General features: G+C 30.5%; 1 protein-coding gene across 1 annotated transcript; it reads right to left on the bottom strand.

The window, feature by feature from the left end:
- Positions 1-766: 766 nt before the first annotated feature.
- On the bottom strand, positions 767-19,725 carry LOC108376487 (calcium-activated potassium channel slowpoke-like; the record flags this gene model as incomplete). Its single annotated transcript, XM_017632711.1, has 4 exons — positions 19,701-19,725; positions 6,324-6,398; positions 2,789-2,821; positions 767-923 (listed from the first exon to the last, which is right to left on the bottom strand). Coding segments are annotated over exons 1-4 (281 nt in total), but the record flags the coding sequence as incomplete, so codon positions are not given.
- Between the last annotated feature and the right edge of the window lie 21 nt (positions 19,726-19,746).

The following is a 19,746-nucleotide window of genomic DNA, read 5'->3' as shown; positions in this document are numbered from 1 at the left end:
AAGTCAATACAGTGGTTTATTTATCCACCGATTCTTATCGATAGTAGCTTGATTTTTTTTTCAAAAGAATAGGCTTTAATACAAATTATAAAAAATTATAAAATACTTGTTATTTTATTATTTTTTTTTCTTATTAAAATTTAAAATTTTTTCGCTTCATTTTTGGTGTCATTCTAAAAATTGAGATTTTTCCTACAATGTTATTAGAATGTAGCTGATAACATTTTTCCCAAAAAGAGGAATGCTGCACCTCCATCGCCCATTTTTTTTCTCTCTTCAAAAGTTAACCTCCAAAAAAACCCAAACATGTGTTTTAATTTATTCGCTTAAATCTAAAATTTTGAAAAAAAAACTATTGTTTGTGCTAGGAGGTAATTAAAAAAAAGAATGTTAGCTTGTCCAAACAACTGTTATTTGCAGTTGAAAATGTGAATAATGCAACATTGGCACCAACTCGCACTGTGCCTAAGCCTGCGTACGTTGATTTTTCTTCAACTGTCGGAATTCGGCATTATTTAAATTTTCCATAGTAAAAACAAGCTTTGAAATGGCTGAAGGCTTAAAAGCTTATGATCTACATTTATATAGAACCTTCACTTTAATAAATACAGCACGTTGGATTTAGAGTTTTTTTTATTTTTTATTTGCATATGTTTTAAGCATTATACTTGCAACATATGTACCTATGTACGCAGCTTGTATAATTTTTCAAACTAATAATTGTTTTTTTCTTTTTTGCTTTCATTTCATTATTTTCATTACTCACCTATTGTACTGTGAGGGTGATATAACCTGACCTTCAACCTGTTGTCGGTTAATTGTTGGCTTCACTTTGTTAACTTGTTTCGCTGCTATGGAGTTCATATGCATCCCTGTACTACCGTTACCAGTGCCGTTCGTACGGCGGCCATTGCGACTTATAACTGAAAAAAACATAAGCAAAATTTATACTGATTTTTTTTTTTTGCAAACTACATTTTTATATACATTTAAACATATTAAGCACATTTGTTTGGTTATAGTATGTACTATATAGGGTGTTTCAAAATGAGCCAAATAGTTTTCTTTGTTACTCAACTAGAGGACTCTTTTTTTTAACATTTTGACATTTTAACCCGGCAAGAGAGCGAAAGCTCCTTCTCGTCAACTATGTTCTAAAGCCGCGGCCATTTACGAATTCTAGGGGCTAACAACCCTTGCTTTACGAACTTTTAGTTTATTCAACCGAAACATTTGGATCATTGCGAAACACCCCAGATATGTAGTTATTTATTTAGTTATAGTTACATACATACATACTAAGTATGTTTGAAAAAGTTAGCCGCTTTAAAATTTTTTGTTTGTTTACATATATAGTAATAACACTTAGTTTTGATTTTATATTAGTTTATAGTTTATACGTATGTAGATGTTTTTTGTTTTACTAAAAGGAAAAGCAATCACGGACTTAAAGTACAACTATACTTAATATACGAAATTTATTACTTGGGGCAGGGGTTTCAGGCTTTTTCGCAACTTACTTGTTTCAATATTAATTATTATAGCTATTAGACCTATTATGTGAGCTTTTTGTAATGGATTTAAAAACCAGTGACATTTCACAAATAAAAATTTATATTTACTTTTCAATTAATAATATTTGTTATAAAATTAAGGGAAAGGAAATAGCAGGCAAAGATGGGAGACGCTTCATTATTTAAACAGAATCATATATATCAAATAATCGTTTTATATATATAGAAAAAATATCGATTTCAGTTTCTTGAGAGAGATAAATAAAGTAGCCTAATTGATAATTGTACATTGGATAAGACTATGTACATAGTCATTTCCCATAGATTTTTAGTCGCTGAATAAGAGATGCTCTATAAGATTTTTTGTTTTTAACATTTAAACATAAAAGAGCCTATCTTCGAGTTTACGTAACATGTCGGATTTTATGTTCTTTTAGAAAGTGCACATATATAATAAAAAATTATATATCGTTACCTAAGGGTGAAAATGTGTCAATTCCATCTTTTTAAACTGTTCAGGAGAGACGAAAAATCGATGTCCTTTCGTAATACCTGCCATTCAGCATCGGAAACTAAATTTTGAAAAAAAGCGAACTTGGCACCTTTTCACCTTTAGGCAAAATGCCCTGAACTGAATTCTGAGTTTATAGAAAGAGTGAAGCATACAGTAGTCCGACTGATTTTCCTTTATACTTTATTCCTTCGTAGCCCGGTGGCAACAGGTCAGCAGCCGCTGGCGTAAAATGTTCAATGAGATCCTGCCCGAAGGATGTTTTCCACATTCTTCTTGGTTTATTACCTATAGATGTCTTTATCGACAACTCAGCTGCTCAGCGACATCAGACTGCCTGCGTTGGGGCTCTGAAAGACAATACGTTTCACGGGCACGGTTCTATCCCAGACGCATTACCGCCTGAAATGAAAGCGCTACCCATTAAAGCCGCCAAATGGCTGCAGATTGCACGGATTGTTGCGGAATCAAAATGACAAACTTGCTAGTTGCTTGCCACCAGGGTGACAAACCACTTAAACCAACCAAAAAGTTCGGTGGCCAAATACAAGATAATAAACATTTTAATAAACTTCAAAGGACAGTAAGGAAGTAAGGCTTTTCTCTCGGGCATGGTATTTACATATATATACATACAAAAAATAAATACAAGTGAATATGAAATCAAAAGGAATTTTAAATAAAAAATGTCACTGGTTAGATACACTGGTGACCTTTCGAAAAAAAAACACTTAAACAACACACAAAACCTTCAAATACTTACGGTTTACATCCTCTCTATCGCGTGTCATGTCACCTAGTTAATCACCACCCAAGCAATAAAAAATATATACAGAAAAAAAATATATATTTTAGAAAAATAGGCATTTGTTATTTTTGCGGTGATTATTTAGTTAGTTCGAAAAGAAAGGTAAATTTTTCAAACATTTTTGTACGCGTGTGTGTATAATTTAGTGTTTTCTTTGTGCGACACACATAGACAGTATATATTTATGTAAGTTATTAAAAATTAGCTTGTGCTAAGGACATCTGTACTAATTTTGTACTAAATATAGCAACTAAGTACTTAGATCACAACAGCGCTATAGCAGTTGTCTATTGTTGCTTTACGAAGTGCTAATATTAAATATTTGATTCTTTCGTTTTGCAAGTTAACGTGTGTGTGGCCGTAAACACTGTTGGGTTTGTTGTTTTTTGTTGTAGTTTTTAGAAAAATAGAAAAAAACATACATTTTACAACTACACTTTGTCTATGGACTGACAAAAATTTTACAGTTCTTTTAAAAGACTATTTTTCTTTTCAAATAGCAGAGAAATTGCGACACAAACGAGTCTAGTTTTGAACTATTGCGATTCGAATTAAGTATGATTACAGTTATAGAAGAGAGAAGTAGTGAAATGTCAAAAGAAGCAAGGTTACAAGTATTTGGGAAATATTAACAAAAAAAGAAAAAAATCTTACAAAATAAGTTTTATGAATAGTCGATTTGAGTAGTGTAACTATTTAGTTTATATGTATGTACATACACAGATGAATGCAATTTCAACGTATACAAGTTATATTTTAGTAAAAAAGCGAATAACAAGCATATTTTAGAGGTTTAGGTTTAGAGAAAATCAGAAATTCACTTAAGATAATTACTTAGTTTATTTCAAATATAATAGAATAGGTATACTGGCACGAGTACGAATGATGTAGTTACAAATATATAGTTGTGATTGAACGAGTAAGTATCACGTCTAAAATAGAAATTCCGACCACTAATGATTCGTATTTTTTTTGTTTTTTTTTTTGTATTAGTAAATAGACACATACGAGTGAACGTAGTAGACAGGTAATTATTTTAGTATGAAAGTAACTGATTTACATAATAAAATAACACCAGATACAACTTACAGTAACTAAAAAACAGCAGGTAACAGTAAGAAATACTTTAAATCCATATAGTATGTAACTAACGGTATTTGATTTTCTTTTAAATTTAAGGTGACTTATAGGATTTAAAAAAAAAAATAAAATAAAATTGTTTTGTGGGTAGTTCGCATACTAAATATAACAAAAAAAAAAAACAAGAAAAACACATCGTTTCGCAAAAAAAGTTAATAATGTTCAAGAGCTTATCTGCTTGAATATTCCTGAAAACTCGATTCTTCGACTAAAGTTCCGTTTATTTGAACTATACGTGTATATGTATGTTTGTAAGTTTAAATGTTAAAATGTAGCGGAGCTATTGAGCTGAATCCAAGCAGTGTGTCGCACGCTCAGACTCACTTCAAAAAAAAAAAAAAAAAATATGACTCAGTTACACAATAAATATCGCAACATAGTCGGTACTCAGAGTAAAGAATGAAAGTAAAGCCGAGAAAATTGCGAAAAATTTAATAGTTGTGAAAATTTACAATTGGTTCAAGTTATTCCGCACACCAGCTCTACAGCGCATACAAACTCATTTCCTCTTAACGGATCTACAGTGTAAACCAGGTCTACAGCGCTCATCAGCTCTACAGCAGCGATGAGCAGAAAGAGCTTTTGCTCTGCACGCGCTTATACAAAATGTATAGAAAGCTTAAACAAGCTTTGCCCGCGGGCAAGGCAGTGCCCATCAGTGCTCTACAGCGTTCATCAGCTCTACAGCGCATACCAACTATATTCCGCTTAAAGAAATCTTCCCTTCTCAAGAAGTGACCTTATAAGTTCCACCAGTGGCCATTCCCGTCGCACGAAAACTGACAATGCTGAGTATCAAAAGGCCTCCCTTTTCACGTGGCCGGCACTGTTTTATCTATTTTGTTATCCGCACTGGGCTGGCAAATAACAGCGCGGAAATATTTAAAGGTCCTTCATATGGAAGGGATCATACAAATTCTAAGCTATATATCCTATACCACTGATTGTTTAGATCTATTTTTTTTATATAACTCCTAAATGTATGTAGTGAATATAACCGTTTTTTTTTTGGTCGCCCAAATAATTATTTTGAAATACAGTAATCGGTGGAAGTAAAACTTTCGTGCCCTTACTTGTTTTTTTCTTAATTTTTTTAAATATATTGCTATAGTAGCAGAAAATGCTTTTTATTCCAGTCCTTCGAACTTTTGGCCCGGCTTACGACTTTTTACCCAGATTAGCGCGTAATTAAATACATGGGAGTACATAATTTGCATTTCAAAGAGAATTGATTGGAATTCAAAACGATTTGTTTGTATTAAATTTAACTAGAGTTTGAGAAATTATAAAACTGTAATTGTTTTTCTGGCGATTTGTATCGATGCTACTCCCGAGAATTTGCATCCCTACTAAAAGTAAGAAAATATATGTACATATATATAGACGTGGCATCCTTTAAAGTGAAATGAACATGCTGAAAAACGAATGTTTGAGTCTGCCGCACACTGGTTTAATTTATTTTAGATAAATATACATACTTATTTATGTCAATGTCAAAATATTTCTGTATGGAAGATTTTGAATAGCACATAAAATTGTTTTACAGGAATTTAAGAAACTAATTTAAGATGCTAAGAAACTCTTTTTTTTTATTGTAAGCTACAATATTTTCACGTTCTTTATACCAATTAATTAAAACTGAAAACTGGGGGTAATAAAAGGTTATTACTAATAGTTTATCATAAGCATGGAATTATGAATTCTTCGAAAATTATCTAGCAATTAAATTTTCTTCTTTAAAGGTGACTTTGAGAGTGAAGTTGAAATATCGATCACTAAAAAATACAATACTAAAATGGAGATATTACCTGGTATAGAGATAAGAAAAATTGTACAATTAAATACAACTCGGCAAAAAAATAAAATAAAAAGTATCACTTCCAAAGATAATTTTTTAGATTTTTTCAGCAATCACAAAAGTTTAGAACTAAAAATAAGAGCGATCGCTTTCGTTTAACAGTTGTTGAAATAAAAACCAGAACTAAAAAAAAAACTTTTTTTTTATGTACATAGTAAAATTCTTTCTTCATGCCATTTTTATATACACAATGTATTTTCTTTTTCAAATATATCTTGCATTATATTCTGTTGCGATTTCGCTTGAACGCATGTTGAAAAAATCCCTTTTCCTTCCTTTAAAATAAATATGTACTTAAATATTTTTATTTATGATTTCAGTTTGCATGAAGAAAAATGAAGTCAGTTTATGAAAAATGAGCTGATACTTTTTTATGTTGTTGTTTTTTTTTTCAGTGGACGTGAACAAAAGATGTTTTCGAAAACGCCAAGTATGTATGTATTTATGTATGGACTTATTGTATGTATGTGGTATATTGTTTAATTTTATTACCCGTTACTGATCCGCGCACATGCACCCGCTTGGGCAGCTCTGGCGGCGTAAATGTGGGCGCTGGATGGAATTCATCTGTAAGATATTCACTAATCAGCAAACTCAGGCAAAAATTATGGTTTGTGTTGTAATTTTTATTTTATTCTTTCTTGTGATTCTACTCGTAGTTTATGTGTTTTTTTATTTTTATTTTCATTTTTGATATACAAATTCAATGAGTTAGCAAATAGTTTAGGGTATGTGGGTGTGAGCGTTTTCGTTTACGTTACTACATGTTGCTTTTGTGTTTCTTGTTTAGTTTTTTATGTTAAAATATAACATATTTAAAAAATATATCCTTGTATATAACCACTGTTGTTGGGATTGGATAACAAAATAAAATATCAGAAGAACAAAATGATAAACTGGTTGAGTTAACTTTAATGGAAAATAAAACAATCAACGAATTGAAGTAAAGGTAAAAAAATCAACTCCTATAAGCCTTGCTTTGAAAACGAAACTCATTACTACTTTTTTAGATCATACCAATATAAGTAGTAAGTACATTAGGGTGCATCACTCTCCATAAAAAAGTCGGTACAGTTTTCTTTCTCGGAATTATAAAATGTATTAAATTTAAAGATTTCTGCCAAAATATTATGCGAAAATATTAAATTGTATGTTAGCTGGACCGATTTGAAAGTGCATCCGAAGATGTAATTATTTTCATAAAATGTTCAAATATTTTTATGCAGATCTTTTAGGCTTCATTCATCTGATGAAATTTCTTTTGAAAAACTATTTTTCAAATCAGTCCAACTCATGTAAATCTTAACATATTTTTTTTTTTAATTCCAGTGGAAAACCACGACTTTATTTGGTGGGGCACCCCAATGTGCATATATTATCACAATAAAGTACTTCAAAACCATAATTAAAAATATGGATTGCTTTGACTTTGTAATGCCAGAAAGTCATTGAGAATTTTTGTATGACTCGGTGTTTCATATGCCAGTCATCCAACCAGGAATCAGAGAATGGTAGTAAATTAACAGTTTTCCATAAATATGGTTCAGATAGTGTTTTATCGTACTTATGTCGCGACTTTTGGGTGTGATCGGATACTAAGAGTAGCGCAAGGGATGTTTTCCAAAGATTTACTATGCTTGTTATGCCTTTGCATTGCCTTCTAAACAGGGCAATTCTGGCTAAGATAGTTACAACTCTTTTGTGCAATAACTGTAAGACAGTAGGCAAGATATGTATTTTGAAAGATTATGTTTATTCTGGGGCAGGAATATCTTACAAAAAAAGCTTCCTTGCTAACTTTCATGGTGAAAAGCTCTTTTGGAGGAAAGCACTTGAGCATGTTCCAAATGTACATATATTGCTCGCGCTGCTCCAACAGTCGCAATGCCCGAGTGAGCAAAGCACTTGCGTGCCATTCGAAAGAAACGATGTTCGAATCGCCAGGAATTTTGCTTTTTTATTTATTAAAGAAACTATTTTTCTTAGAATTTTTAGATAAGCTTCATTGTTTCAAATAGAAAAATATATATTTGTTTGACTACATTTAATTTTTAGAAACTTTTTTTGAAAACAATTTCCTTTAATTTTTATATTTTATTGTTTTAATAACAAAAATATTTTTTCGATTTGATTAAATTTTTAGAAACTTTTTTTGTAATATTGTGTTTCTGAAATTTTAGATTTATTGTTTTAAAATATTTTTTTATTTCATTTAATTTTTAGGATTTTTTTGTTTTATCGTTTTTTTCTAATTCATTGTAATAATTTTAACGTTTTATAGTTTTAAAAAGAAAAATATTGTTTTATTTTAATGAAATTTTTAGAAAGGTTTTTTTTTTTTTAATTCCTGTTTTTCTTTTTTAGATTAAATTTTCTTTTAATTTTTAGATTTTATTGTTTTAAATACAAAAATATTATTTTAATTTCATTTAATTTTTAAGAATTTATTGTATTTTTGCTTTTTATAATTAATTTTTTAGGTTTTAGTGTTTGAAAAATTAAGTTGTTTTTTAAGTTTAACTTTTAAATTTCACTGTTTTAAAAAGAAAAATATATATTTGTATAATTTCATTTAATTTTAAGAAACGGTTTTTCTTTTTTAATTTTAATTTCTTTTATCTTTTAGATTGTTTTAAAAAGAAAAATATTTTTGTAACTTAATCAGTTTTAGATTTTTTTTTAAATTTCATTGTTTTAAAAGAAAAATATTTTTAATGTAATTAAATTTTCAGAAACTTATGTTATTTTATCTTTTTTTCTTTTTTATTGTAATATTTTTTACTTTTTAATTTATTTCTATAATTCTTAGATTCTATTGTTTTAAATAGAAAAATATTGTTTTGCTTTAGTTAAGGTGTACAAAATTGGTTTAGTTTTTTTTTAGATAATTACGTTTTCTTAGAATCTATAGATTTATTATTTAGAAGAATATTTTTCGATTTCATTTAGTTTTTAGGAAAATATTGGATATTATTTTTTTTTGTTTTTTTTTTAATTTCAATATTTATGTATATTTTATTGGTTGAAAAACAATATATTTTTCAAATTGAATTAAATTTTAAAAACCTTTTTTTAAATTAAGTTTTCTTTTAATTTTTAGATTTTGTTGTTGTTTTATTAATTAAATTTTTAGGCACTTATTTTATTTTTTCTTTTTTTTTAATGTTTTTTGTTTTTTGTTTTTTATTTTTGAATTTAATTTTTAAAGTTTATTAAAAAAAGTAAATATTTTTTTAATTAAATTAACTTTTAGAAACCTTTTTTAAATAATAAATTTTAAAATATATTTTTTTTTGTAATTTTTTTGCATTTATTATTTTAGAAAGAAAAATATATTTTTTATTAAAGTAAATTGTTTAGAAAACTTATTGCTAACAGAGAAACTGAATAACGAACACTAAGACCTCCTCGCTAGCAGATCCCTCGTGCTAGAAGATAGTTGCCAGAATTGGCAGTTGTCTTAATAAAGACTTTTGACTGAAGAGCGCAGAGTGGTTAGATGGCATCAACATCTACGACTCATCTGTTTAAGGCCGAAAAAAATATATAAAATTTTTTAGCGCCGCATTTTTAAGACATCTATTTTAGCGGAGTTGCAAAATTAAGTAAACGTCTTTTGCTCGGGTTCATTAAATTTACGAACTCATTGAAGTGTACGAGAAGTTGGAGCTCGAATTGCAAGCCTATCTAAGTTGACCTCTCAACTTATTGCTGGTATAGAATTTATCGCTTAAATAATTGAAAACTATACACTAAATAAAAATATGTTTATGATTATATATACCAAAAATAAACTTATCTTGTAACTTAAATAACATGAAAAAGAGTTCAATCATAAATTAATAAGGAGAAAGAAACAAAAAGGGTTTTCTTTTTTTTTTTAAATATGGTAGAATTAAAACTTCAAGTGTTTAAGAAGGATATTTTAAGGATTTTAAAGTAGTTGTTTTTTTTTTTTTGGAATAGTCAATCTATGAAAGGTAAATATATTTTGCATGCTTAATTCAATATACATAAATATTGTTTTCATGAAAGGTGTTTGTGTAGTCAGTATAGAAAGATATTTTGTGGGACTTAGACGATTAAAGCATTGGTATTCAAAAAAAGAAGCGATACAAACGTATTGGTCTAAATACAAATGCTTAGAAGCGGAGAGTGGAAAGTGAAACTGCAGGCAACAAGCAAACAAAGTAGCAATTTTTCGATTTCGATTTTCGACTATTAAATAACAAAAAATGAATGGATTTGTTCAACATGCAATGCTACAACATTTGTTGCTATTTACTGTGTACTTAGTGTCAGGAAGTGGTTGACAAGCCAACTAAAAATAATGCTGACGACGATTAACAAATGGCGACTTAACTGCAACTACAAAATGCGTGTACATACATATGTATGTATGTAAGTACGTTTGTTTAACTATAAAAAATTAGCTAATTGTTTGTATGAAATATTTTTTATTATTGAGTGGAAGTAATAGAAAATAGAACTATTTATGCATAAACATTTTATGGTATCGGTGAAACCATTGCTATTCTATTTATATATTTACATACGAGGCATTTTCAAAAAGGCTGTCATAGCTCTGGGATTTTTCACAAGGCGCGTCTAAAGTTTTCAATTTGCTTCTAAAACATTTTTAGACAATATGAAGCGCCACCAAACGAGTAATTTAAAAAATTTGCTTTTTTCAGTTATGGCAGTCTTTTAGCTAATATGCACGATATGTGTAATAGTGAGTGCGCTGATGGTGCTTGAAAAGCAAAAGCAGAAAACTTAGCTTTGGCGCATTTTTTGTTTAATCTACCATTTTACGCTATCATTAACCTTTTTAGGAAGTTTTGTAGGGAAAATTTTGACTAAGAGTAGGACTCCACAACCGATTTGTGAGATGATCATCAGGGCTTAGGGTTTCAGCACTTTACTCAAATACACGCTGAGAACCAGAAAAGCGCGGAACGCATGAAAAACTTGCTGTGACGTCTACTTTAAATGTTTTATTAATGAAAAGAATTAGATATTTTTAAAATGGTGGTTATGGTTGTCACCTTCATTTCTGCTTCTACATTTTCAGTTAGCTAGCTTCCTTATCTTTACTTTCGCAGAAATTTAAAGCAATTTTCTAAACGAGCATATTAACTGTATACAAGTTGCATTTAAGAGTAAAAACTATATATTTTTTTTTTATCAAACTAGATACATACATACATACTAGGTATAGAAAAAACCATACGTAGCCACTAGAAACACTATAATATCACGTACAAATATATACATATATAAACCAATTTTTAACAATCTATTCTATTAAATATAAATAATATATTTTAATAATTATGCATAACTCATCTAATTTCTAGCTAATTAAGAAAACAACGATCAGTAAACTAATGTAACTATCGCTAATATAATTTTCCCCACCNCTAATTTCCAAGAATTTTAACATGGGGTCATCGGCAAAATTTATTTCTTATTTTTTGTATATTTTACTTTAGTTTGCTTCTACTTAATATTTATGAACAATTACCACCCTCGAGTTAACATTTCCTTTTTCCAATAGGCCTAAACTGCATTTAAGGCTGGGTGGAAATGAACCATTTATCTCACACCTACGACAAAAGCCATCGCATGACAATTGCTTAGGTCATACAAATAACATAGTCAATTGTCATTATTACAGTGTTTAAGTAAATTTTTTCGGCATACTTTTAGGCAGAGTAGCAATGCGATGCGTTTTGTCATTGGCGTGGCAATAGGGTCGTAAAAGAAGTTTATGAAATAGTCACCGATCTTCATTTAAATTGGTCATCTTAAATTGGCACTGAGCAGACACTTGTCTGATTTTGCCCCACCTGCATTGCATTTATTCACATAATTTCGTTTTTTTTTTTTTGTTTATAGCTGAAGAAAGCATTTTAAATATATGCATATTTTTTAAATATTTTTGGGCTATTTAAAAGTCAAAGTTTTCGTGGACATTTTTTTTTTTTAAATTTATTGTTGAGCTAAATTTTATAAAAAGCTTTTCCTTTCCCAAGAACTTGCAGTTGTAACTTATACTTATTTCTGCTATAACAAGCTGACAAGTCTTACTTTCATGTATTCTAACCTGTTCTATTAAAATTTTTATAATTTTACATACTATTGGTATGCCGTAAACCTCAAAGACTTAAATAAATGTTAAGAGAACTAACCACGTGGTCGGAGTAGGAGTTTTCGGCATACAACCCAGCATGGGGCAAGGTAACTCTGTCTGTCCGGCCGAGATGCACATCATTGAACTCTGTATTAAAGGGCACGTGATCACCTCAAAACTGGTAAGGAACTGCCTTAAGCAACCGGGTATACCCCATATGGATACCGGGACACAGTGGAGTCATGGGCAATGAAGCGGCAGATATTCTCGCCATAAAAGGGGCTACACAGAGATTCTTAGTTAGTCCTCTACTGGTCTACCATGGAGCTCCGTTAAGCGAAACTACTATATCTGGATGAGTAACCGGCATAATAAGTATTGTAAAATCACTACCGCTCATCATTTGGGGATTTTTTCTACAGTTATTAGCGAGAACGAGATGTCGCAACAAACATAGATAGTGTGGAGGTTTCGGGCTATCTTTTTTATGGTTAAGAAGCATGTTTTAATGCTATAAAATTTTCGTTTGTCTTAACTTACATATATTGCCGTTGCCTTATTTTTAGTAAAGATGCTAAGCTATATAGTGGAAAAAAGTATTAAAGTCTTCTTACTCTTTTTGGTATTCTCGAGCTCTCCTACATAGCTACGTTGTAGATTAGAACCCATAGTAGTATATGAATCACAACTTAAATTGTCATACATTGTATACATATACCTAAAATGAATGGGCAGCGATACTCCTGCTTCGACCAGAGGAAGATGGAGGCCCCCCACTACGATAGAAAGGCCAAGTAGATAAGGACTTGGCTTCACTTGGAATTTCGAATTGGCGTCAGTTGGCACAGAAGAGCAACGACTGGCGTGCTTTGTTGAACTCGGCCAAAATTACTTAGGCCAAATAAGAACAAGAAATAATTACAGTCGCAACACATTTTTACTAGTTTTAACAAATTCTTCTTGTCATTATTTAATTTTGGCTATTTTTTTTATAAAAATATAGTTTATTCTTTAACAAAACCCGTATGAATCCAAATTGCAAATTTGTGCAATATTAAAAAAAAAAATAAAAAATTCAGCAAACTTTGGTAAAGATTTCTGGGTTTTTTAATTAGATTTAATAGAAAGATTTTGAGCATGCAGTTTTGGTAGCCTATTGAATTCTAGTGGAAGAAAGTACAAGTTTCAAATGGCTAAAAATTAGAATTTTCTCTTGTCCCATATAACGAATACACACAATTTAATCTTCGACAAAAAAAATTCTAAAAAATCAACGGTAATTTTTAGAATTACTAGAATTTAATGGGCTACAAAGCTACATACTCAGAATCTTTCTGGGAAATCTAATTAAAAAAGTTAGAAATTTTTACAAAAGTGTGTTATTTTTTTAATATTTCAATCTTGGCTTTACACGGGTTTTGTTAAAGAATGAACTAGTTTTTTATATAAAAAATAACCAAAATTAAATAACAACAAAAATAACATATTGAAACTTGTCAAAATGTAGGGGAGTCTTCTTCTGCTTATTTGGCGCTGAAAAACCGGAAGTAGGTTTGCTTTTATTTTATTCCAATTTAAAGGGATTTAACAAAAGAGTGATGTAGCACACGAAAGCTTCGACATTTAAATTATAACCCATATTTTCAACACAATATGTACCAACTATTGAAAAAACTAACACTCACATTCATAATGAAATCTTAAATATTTTGCGTTGCCATGAAACTTATTGAGACGTAAAATACCTAAGCAGATTGTATAAAATTTTTCCAAAAAAAAAAACAAAATTCTGCGTTGACATGTGTGCAAGTGTGTCTGCTTAAAATGCTTAACAAATAACCAAGTTGCTGAAAATTCACCCAAAAACCACAACAATTAGATATTGTATTTATATACATATTTGTATGTAGTAAATATGCTTAGATAAATTCTATAGAACCATACTCATATTTATGTAAATACCTACATACATTTTCACTAAAACTAAGTAATTACGGAATTACAATTTCAAAGTTCGACAAAAAAAAAATAAAAAGTATTTTAAAAATTAACACTAAAATCTACACTTAATTTTAAAGAGCTGAATGCAAATCGTATTGTATTGTAATATGTATATGCGTTCACGAAATTTTCAAAACAGGCTTTTCTATGCAGCGCCTATCCAAGCCTCTCCCGCTAATCGAGTTCGGCGTCAAAGCATTTTCGAGCGTTTAAATTTTCGTATTTAATATCAAAAAACAAAAAAAAAAAACACACACACAAAGAAATACAGAACCAATCCCATAATTATTGTTTTCACGAGTACGAGCGAGTACGAATAATTGACTTTTTGTTTTTTTGTGTTTCGAATTGAATTGCCGGTACATTTTGTACTATGTTTGTATGTAGTTATGTACTAAGTATTTAGGTATATTTGCACACTTACTTGAGTAGAGCGAGTACTCATCGTCTTCTAGCCATTTTGTACAAAAATTGTTGTATTTTTATTGTTGTTGTTTTTATTTAAAATTTTCACAATATAATACACACATATATATATATATATATATAAATTAATTAGGTCAGTGAGAGTACATAATAAGTATGTATTGATTAAGACACAACGTCGATTACACAAAAAATATTGTGATGAAGAAATTAAATTGAAGCAAAAGAAATCAAAACAATAATTTTATTAATGAAAAATTAAAAGAAGCAACTAAATAGTACATAGATTGAGTGAAAATGTCACTAAGAGGTAATGCTGGCGGGTGTAAATGAGAAACGAACGAAACATGAGGATGTCACAGCGCAGCAGAGTGGGCGGGCGTGTTTCCATATTTTGTGTAAATATACATACTTATGTATGTACACATATATGTATATGTATCATTCCGTGTTGGCTTTTTGGGATAATATAAAGCTTTTTTTTTTTTGATGACCATGGTAAACAGTTTTTTCAGGACAGGAGAACGATTGTGGCGAAGCACCACTAAGCACCTTTGTGAAGCTAAGAACTTATTGCGTGGTATAAACTGAGAATACATACATATATGCAGGAAGAAACCAGAACTCGCAAAAATGGCTTGCCCTCACTACAACTCAATTCAGAAGCAATCTATTTTGATTTCCTCTTTTGCCAATTAATAAATTTATTTTTAAAATAACTCAGTTTTTTCGCCGCCTCAATATTTACTTGATGCTCCCATGCCACGCAAAATATTACTCATCATCAGTGTTGCCAGATTTTTTTTGTAGCGCACCCCCATATCGAACTTCAGTTAACTCCAAAAAATCCCCATTTGTCTCCTAAATCCCCATTTAAATCCCCTTAAGTATGAAAAAAAAAAAAATGTATTCTTATTTCTATTAGTTCATTTTAATTAGAGCTTTGAATACTTTTCGGTTACAAATTTTCACAGATTTATATGTGTACATATTTATATGATAATTTGGTGATTTATTTTTTATGGTTTTTGAAGACTATTAAATAACATACCTTTGGCCCAAGGTTCCTCTTACCATTGCTGTCTGTAAATTCCTCAAATTAGTATGTTTTTTTGTGCGCTTGCCACTTTGTAAATTTCTTTTTACACTAAATAAAGAACCGACAGCATCGCGCAAGGAAATCAGAAATAAATGTAGTTCATTCGGTGAATGCCAATCACAGCGGTCCTTTTACAATTTGGTGTAATGAAGTGAGAGAAAATTGTTTGTTCAGCAAAAGCCAATCAAAGCAGACATTTGCGCACAATAATGCTTTTACAAAGAAAATCTTTGTTTGAGAAATTTTTAAGGGCAGGCAATAAAATATATGTATTTTAATTTAAATATGAATATTTTAAATCAAATAAAACGAAAAAATCTATCCCCAAATGATTTCAGAAATCCCCAAAATGGGGCGAAATCCCCACATCTGGCACCACTGCTCCTCATAACTGAGCGTTCTGTCGCTTCTGCGCATCTGATCGTGAGGATGGCTCACAAAGAGCTGAGGAGAGTTTAGATTTAGTGAGAACTGAGTATGAGCACACGCACTCTTCTCAACTTGGCAACGCTTTGAATTCTTCTAAGCTTCTAGGCAGTGTTTGGAAGAGTAGATGGGACAATAGACTCGTTGGGTCGCAGCGCATAATCCTGTTTGATATCTAAGTAACTATATATCTATCTATCTAACCGTTCCATATCTTGTTCAATGTATATATAATCCGATACTCGTATTAGTTTCAGGTTTCCCAAACAAACTGTTTATTCATTACCTGGGACTAGATTCTTTAATTGTGAGTTTTAGTGAGTGAATGGTTGTTCGTTTTGCACTCGGTGTACACTATATTTTCTCAAGTTACAGTATCCAGACCCTGGACTCTGTTTGAAAAATTCCTGAGTAAGAGTAGGACTAAGATTAAGATCGAGTTTGAGTTTGAGATTAAGATTACGCAGAAAAATACTTATATAAATTGCAAAGATATTTTTTGTTAAGAGTTGCCACTTGTAAAAAATTGAATTCAAATTATTTATCAAGTTAAATCAATTATTACGATACGCGTATAAATAGAAATGTTTCTGAAAAGGCTTTTCTTATTAACTACAGTAGGAGGGTTGCCACCTGTTTAAAAAATCAAATCCAGTTTAAATTAAGGTAACTGTGATGTATGTCACAATTTGGGTATCAGACTTTAAAAAGGTTTTAGTTTCAAAATATTTTGAATAGGGTTGCCACCTGTTTGAAAATTCCAATTCAATAAAATTTTGCACAAGTTGTATGATATACTAAAATATGGATGTCAAAAGAAAGAATGCTCAGAAATCTTAAGTTTGAATATTTATAATACTTTTGAGGTGTTTGAAGAGGGTTGCCATCGGCTCAAAAACTTAATTTAAATAATTATTTTGATACATTAAAAGATCTACTAAAATATGGGTCAAACGAAATGGTTTTGGAAAAGCTTTATTTTTCAATTATATTTTACGATGGTTGCCACGAATTTGAAATAATCAAATGCAAATTAATTTATCAATTATGATATAGCTAAATAGCTTTAGTTTGAGAATGCTTTTATAAGGGCTGCCACCTATTTGGAAAGTCTATTTGATGTATATATGTATATACATATATAATACGCGAAGGAGTTTATGGGAAGATCATAAGATCTGCACCGTTCGTTTGAATTTTAAAAATTAGTAGACTTCTGCTCACTCCAAAACGTCTGGACGGATTAAGATGAAATTTAGCAAATGGGCCGCTTATAAATCAGACTAATATTTGAAATATTTTTTAGGAGTGTTAAAGTAAATTTTGGGGGTTTAAAGTCATGCGGGTTCACTAGTAATGTAACAATACTGGTAATATATGAAGAAGAAGTTTTACTTCGACTGCGCGTTGGATCTACGCACAGCAAATGGATACATTTTTTCTCGCTACTCTAAATATGGAAATTCTTTACGAGCTTCACATGCTTCCATTTTTTTTTTCATATCGGTGAGATATTGTAAAAATGTCATGGGGATGCCTGATTACAGTTACGCAATAAACACAAACCAATTATGGATATACAGTCACAAAAAGCTCACAAAGAAGACACAAAGTAGGTAGTTCGGGAAGTTGATCATCATTCGTATCACGGTATTTCTTGGTATGCAAGGTACCAAGTCTGGTTCTAATAAAAGCAGAATAATTCGATAGGCCTATTGCGCACCCACCGAACGTTTTATGTTGTGTCTGTGGGAAGATCAGCCCCAAGTATTAAAAAACCTATACCATAATTAAGTTAGCGCCATTTGTGGCTACTGAAGGGCCAACCAGCAAACATGGACAATAATTCATTTGTATTTGTATTTGTATTTTTTTGATGTTTTTTCACAGCACAACAATTTAACAAAATTATTTTACAGTGCCAGTCAAACAATGTATGAAATTTCTTTTTAAAATGCCAGGCTGCTACTACTTCATGTAGATGTAATATTCCGCAAAAAACATATATATATATATGAAATTTTCTGGGACACCCTTCCTATTAACCAAATTGATCGATTTGACCAATTGATATTAATTAAGCAAAACGCACAATTTTAAATAACTAAAATTTTGAATGTAGTTATGTAAACTAAAGTGTTGAAACAGGAAACAAATAATTTTTTTTAAATAAAGGAACGAAAAGTTTAGATGAGTGTAAAACAATGATGAATACAAGTAGAAAAATATTAAATTTACACTTTTTATTTGGTGAGATTTTGTGTGTTTGTGCCAGTTTAACTCGGTACCCCAAATTATGATTTGAAATGTTAATTGTATATTATACAGAGGAAAACTTTCAAATTCTTACGAATAGCAGACAAAAAAGCCAGAATGTGGCACGAAATATGATAAAACATATAGAAAAATGAATATAGAACGATTACGAATATGACAAAAAAAAAAAAGAGAAAACACTTCAAATAAATATTTTATGCTGTTAGTTTTATGTACTTATGTATGCATGAGCATGTAAATATATGCACTAAAGTAATTGGACACAGATATTCGATTGTATAAGTACTACATACAGACAATGCGCATGAAGAAGGAATGAGGAACATAATTAGTAGTAAATACTATGTATATGTATACTTATGTACATAATGCATATGTACCTATGTATGTATGTAGTGCCTCTGCGCCTGGAAGTCAGTGCGTATGAGCAACATACAACTTTTGCTTTTCGCTGAATGGAAAAGGCTAAGCTAACTTATTTGATACTAAAATTTACGCAAAGCCAATTTGTTAAAAATTTGCGGTAGATATCGAGCCCTAACCGCCAAAATAATGCAAGCCACAATTTTTTTTTTTTTCAAAATTTTATTTTTGATGCAGAAATATTCCTAGGACATCTAGATCGGTTAGGGCTTGATATGCTTGTTTTTAGCTTGAATTGCTGCTAAATGAATTTATTTGTTTTTTTACAACATTTTAAGCAACAGACACTAACACACACGCACACGCACTTATGTACTATGTATACATACATACATATATGTACTTATATTACTAAGCCACATACAGATGTTTGAAGAACGAATGCAATAACCAAAAAACGGAAAACTTTTGAAATGATACTGATTACATACATACAAACATGTTTATGAACACATACAAGTAAATACGATGTGAAAGTACATATGTATGTAGTATGTGGTAGTGCATCAAATGAGAAATGATACACCAAAATACATAGATATTTAATTCGAAAGCGCGGGGTGTAAAGTGGCGAACGTGGCGATAAGCAGCACTGAAGTTCAGCTACAACCACGAACTATTTGCATTTCATAAAAGTGTGCCATTGGCTCTACTTGCGTTTGCTACATACATACATACAGACATACATATGCATGTAGGTATGTAGTCATATGACAAGCTTATGCTAAAACACTAAAGAACAGTTCTGTAACTTCTATATGAATTTTGCTTGGTGGCTTGTGTCGTTGGTTTAGTATTTTGTTAAATGAAATATGGCGCGCTGACCATTTAAGTTACCAAAAAATTCGATGTGGCTGTGTGTCTGCATAGCGGCATGTATGTATGTAAGTGTGCATGTGAATGCCTATATCTACATCGATACATACATGTGTGTTGATGTACATAAGTATTTGAGAGGTTAATTGTCTGAATACAAAATAAATTAAGCATCGAATGATGAGAAATGTTAAAAGGCAATTAAAGGCAAATGAAGTAAAACTCAAAATTCTTTTAAAATGTGTATTTGAATTTTTATACATACTTGCACGTCCCACCATTTGGACGGCGCGGACGCCTTTCCTGAACGT

The sequence above is a fragment of the Rhagoletis zephyria genome, unplaced genomic scaffold (genome assembly GCF_001687245.7).
Source record: "Rhagoletis zephyria isolate East Lansing unplaced genomic scaffold, Rhagoletis_zephyria_1.1 Rzeph_scaffold_10524, whole genome shotgun sequence".
NCBI classification, from domain to species: domain Eukaryota; kingdom Metazoa; phylum Arthropoda; class Insecta; order Diptera; family Tephritidae; genus Rhagoletis; species Rhagoletis zephyria.
The sequence above is the reverse complement of the archived record's forward strand: the minus strand, read 5'-3'. Positions and strand labels throughout refer to the sequence as shown.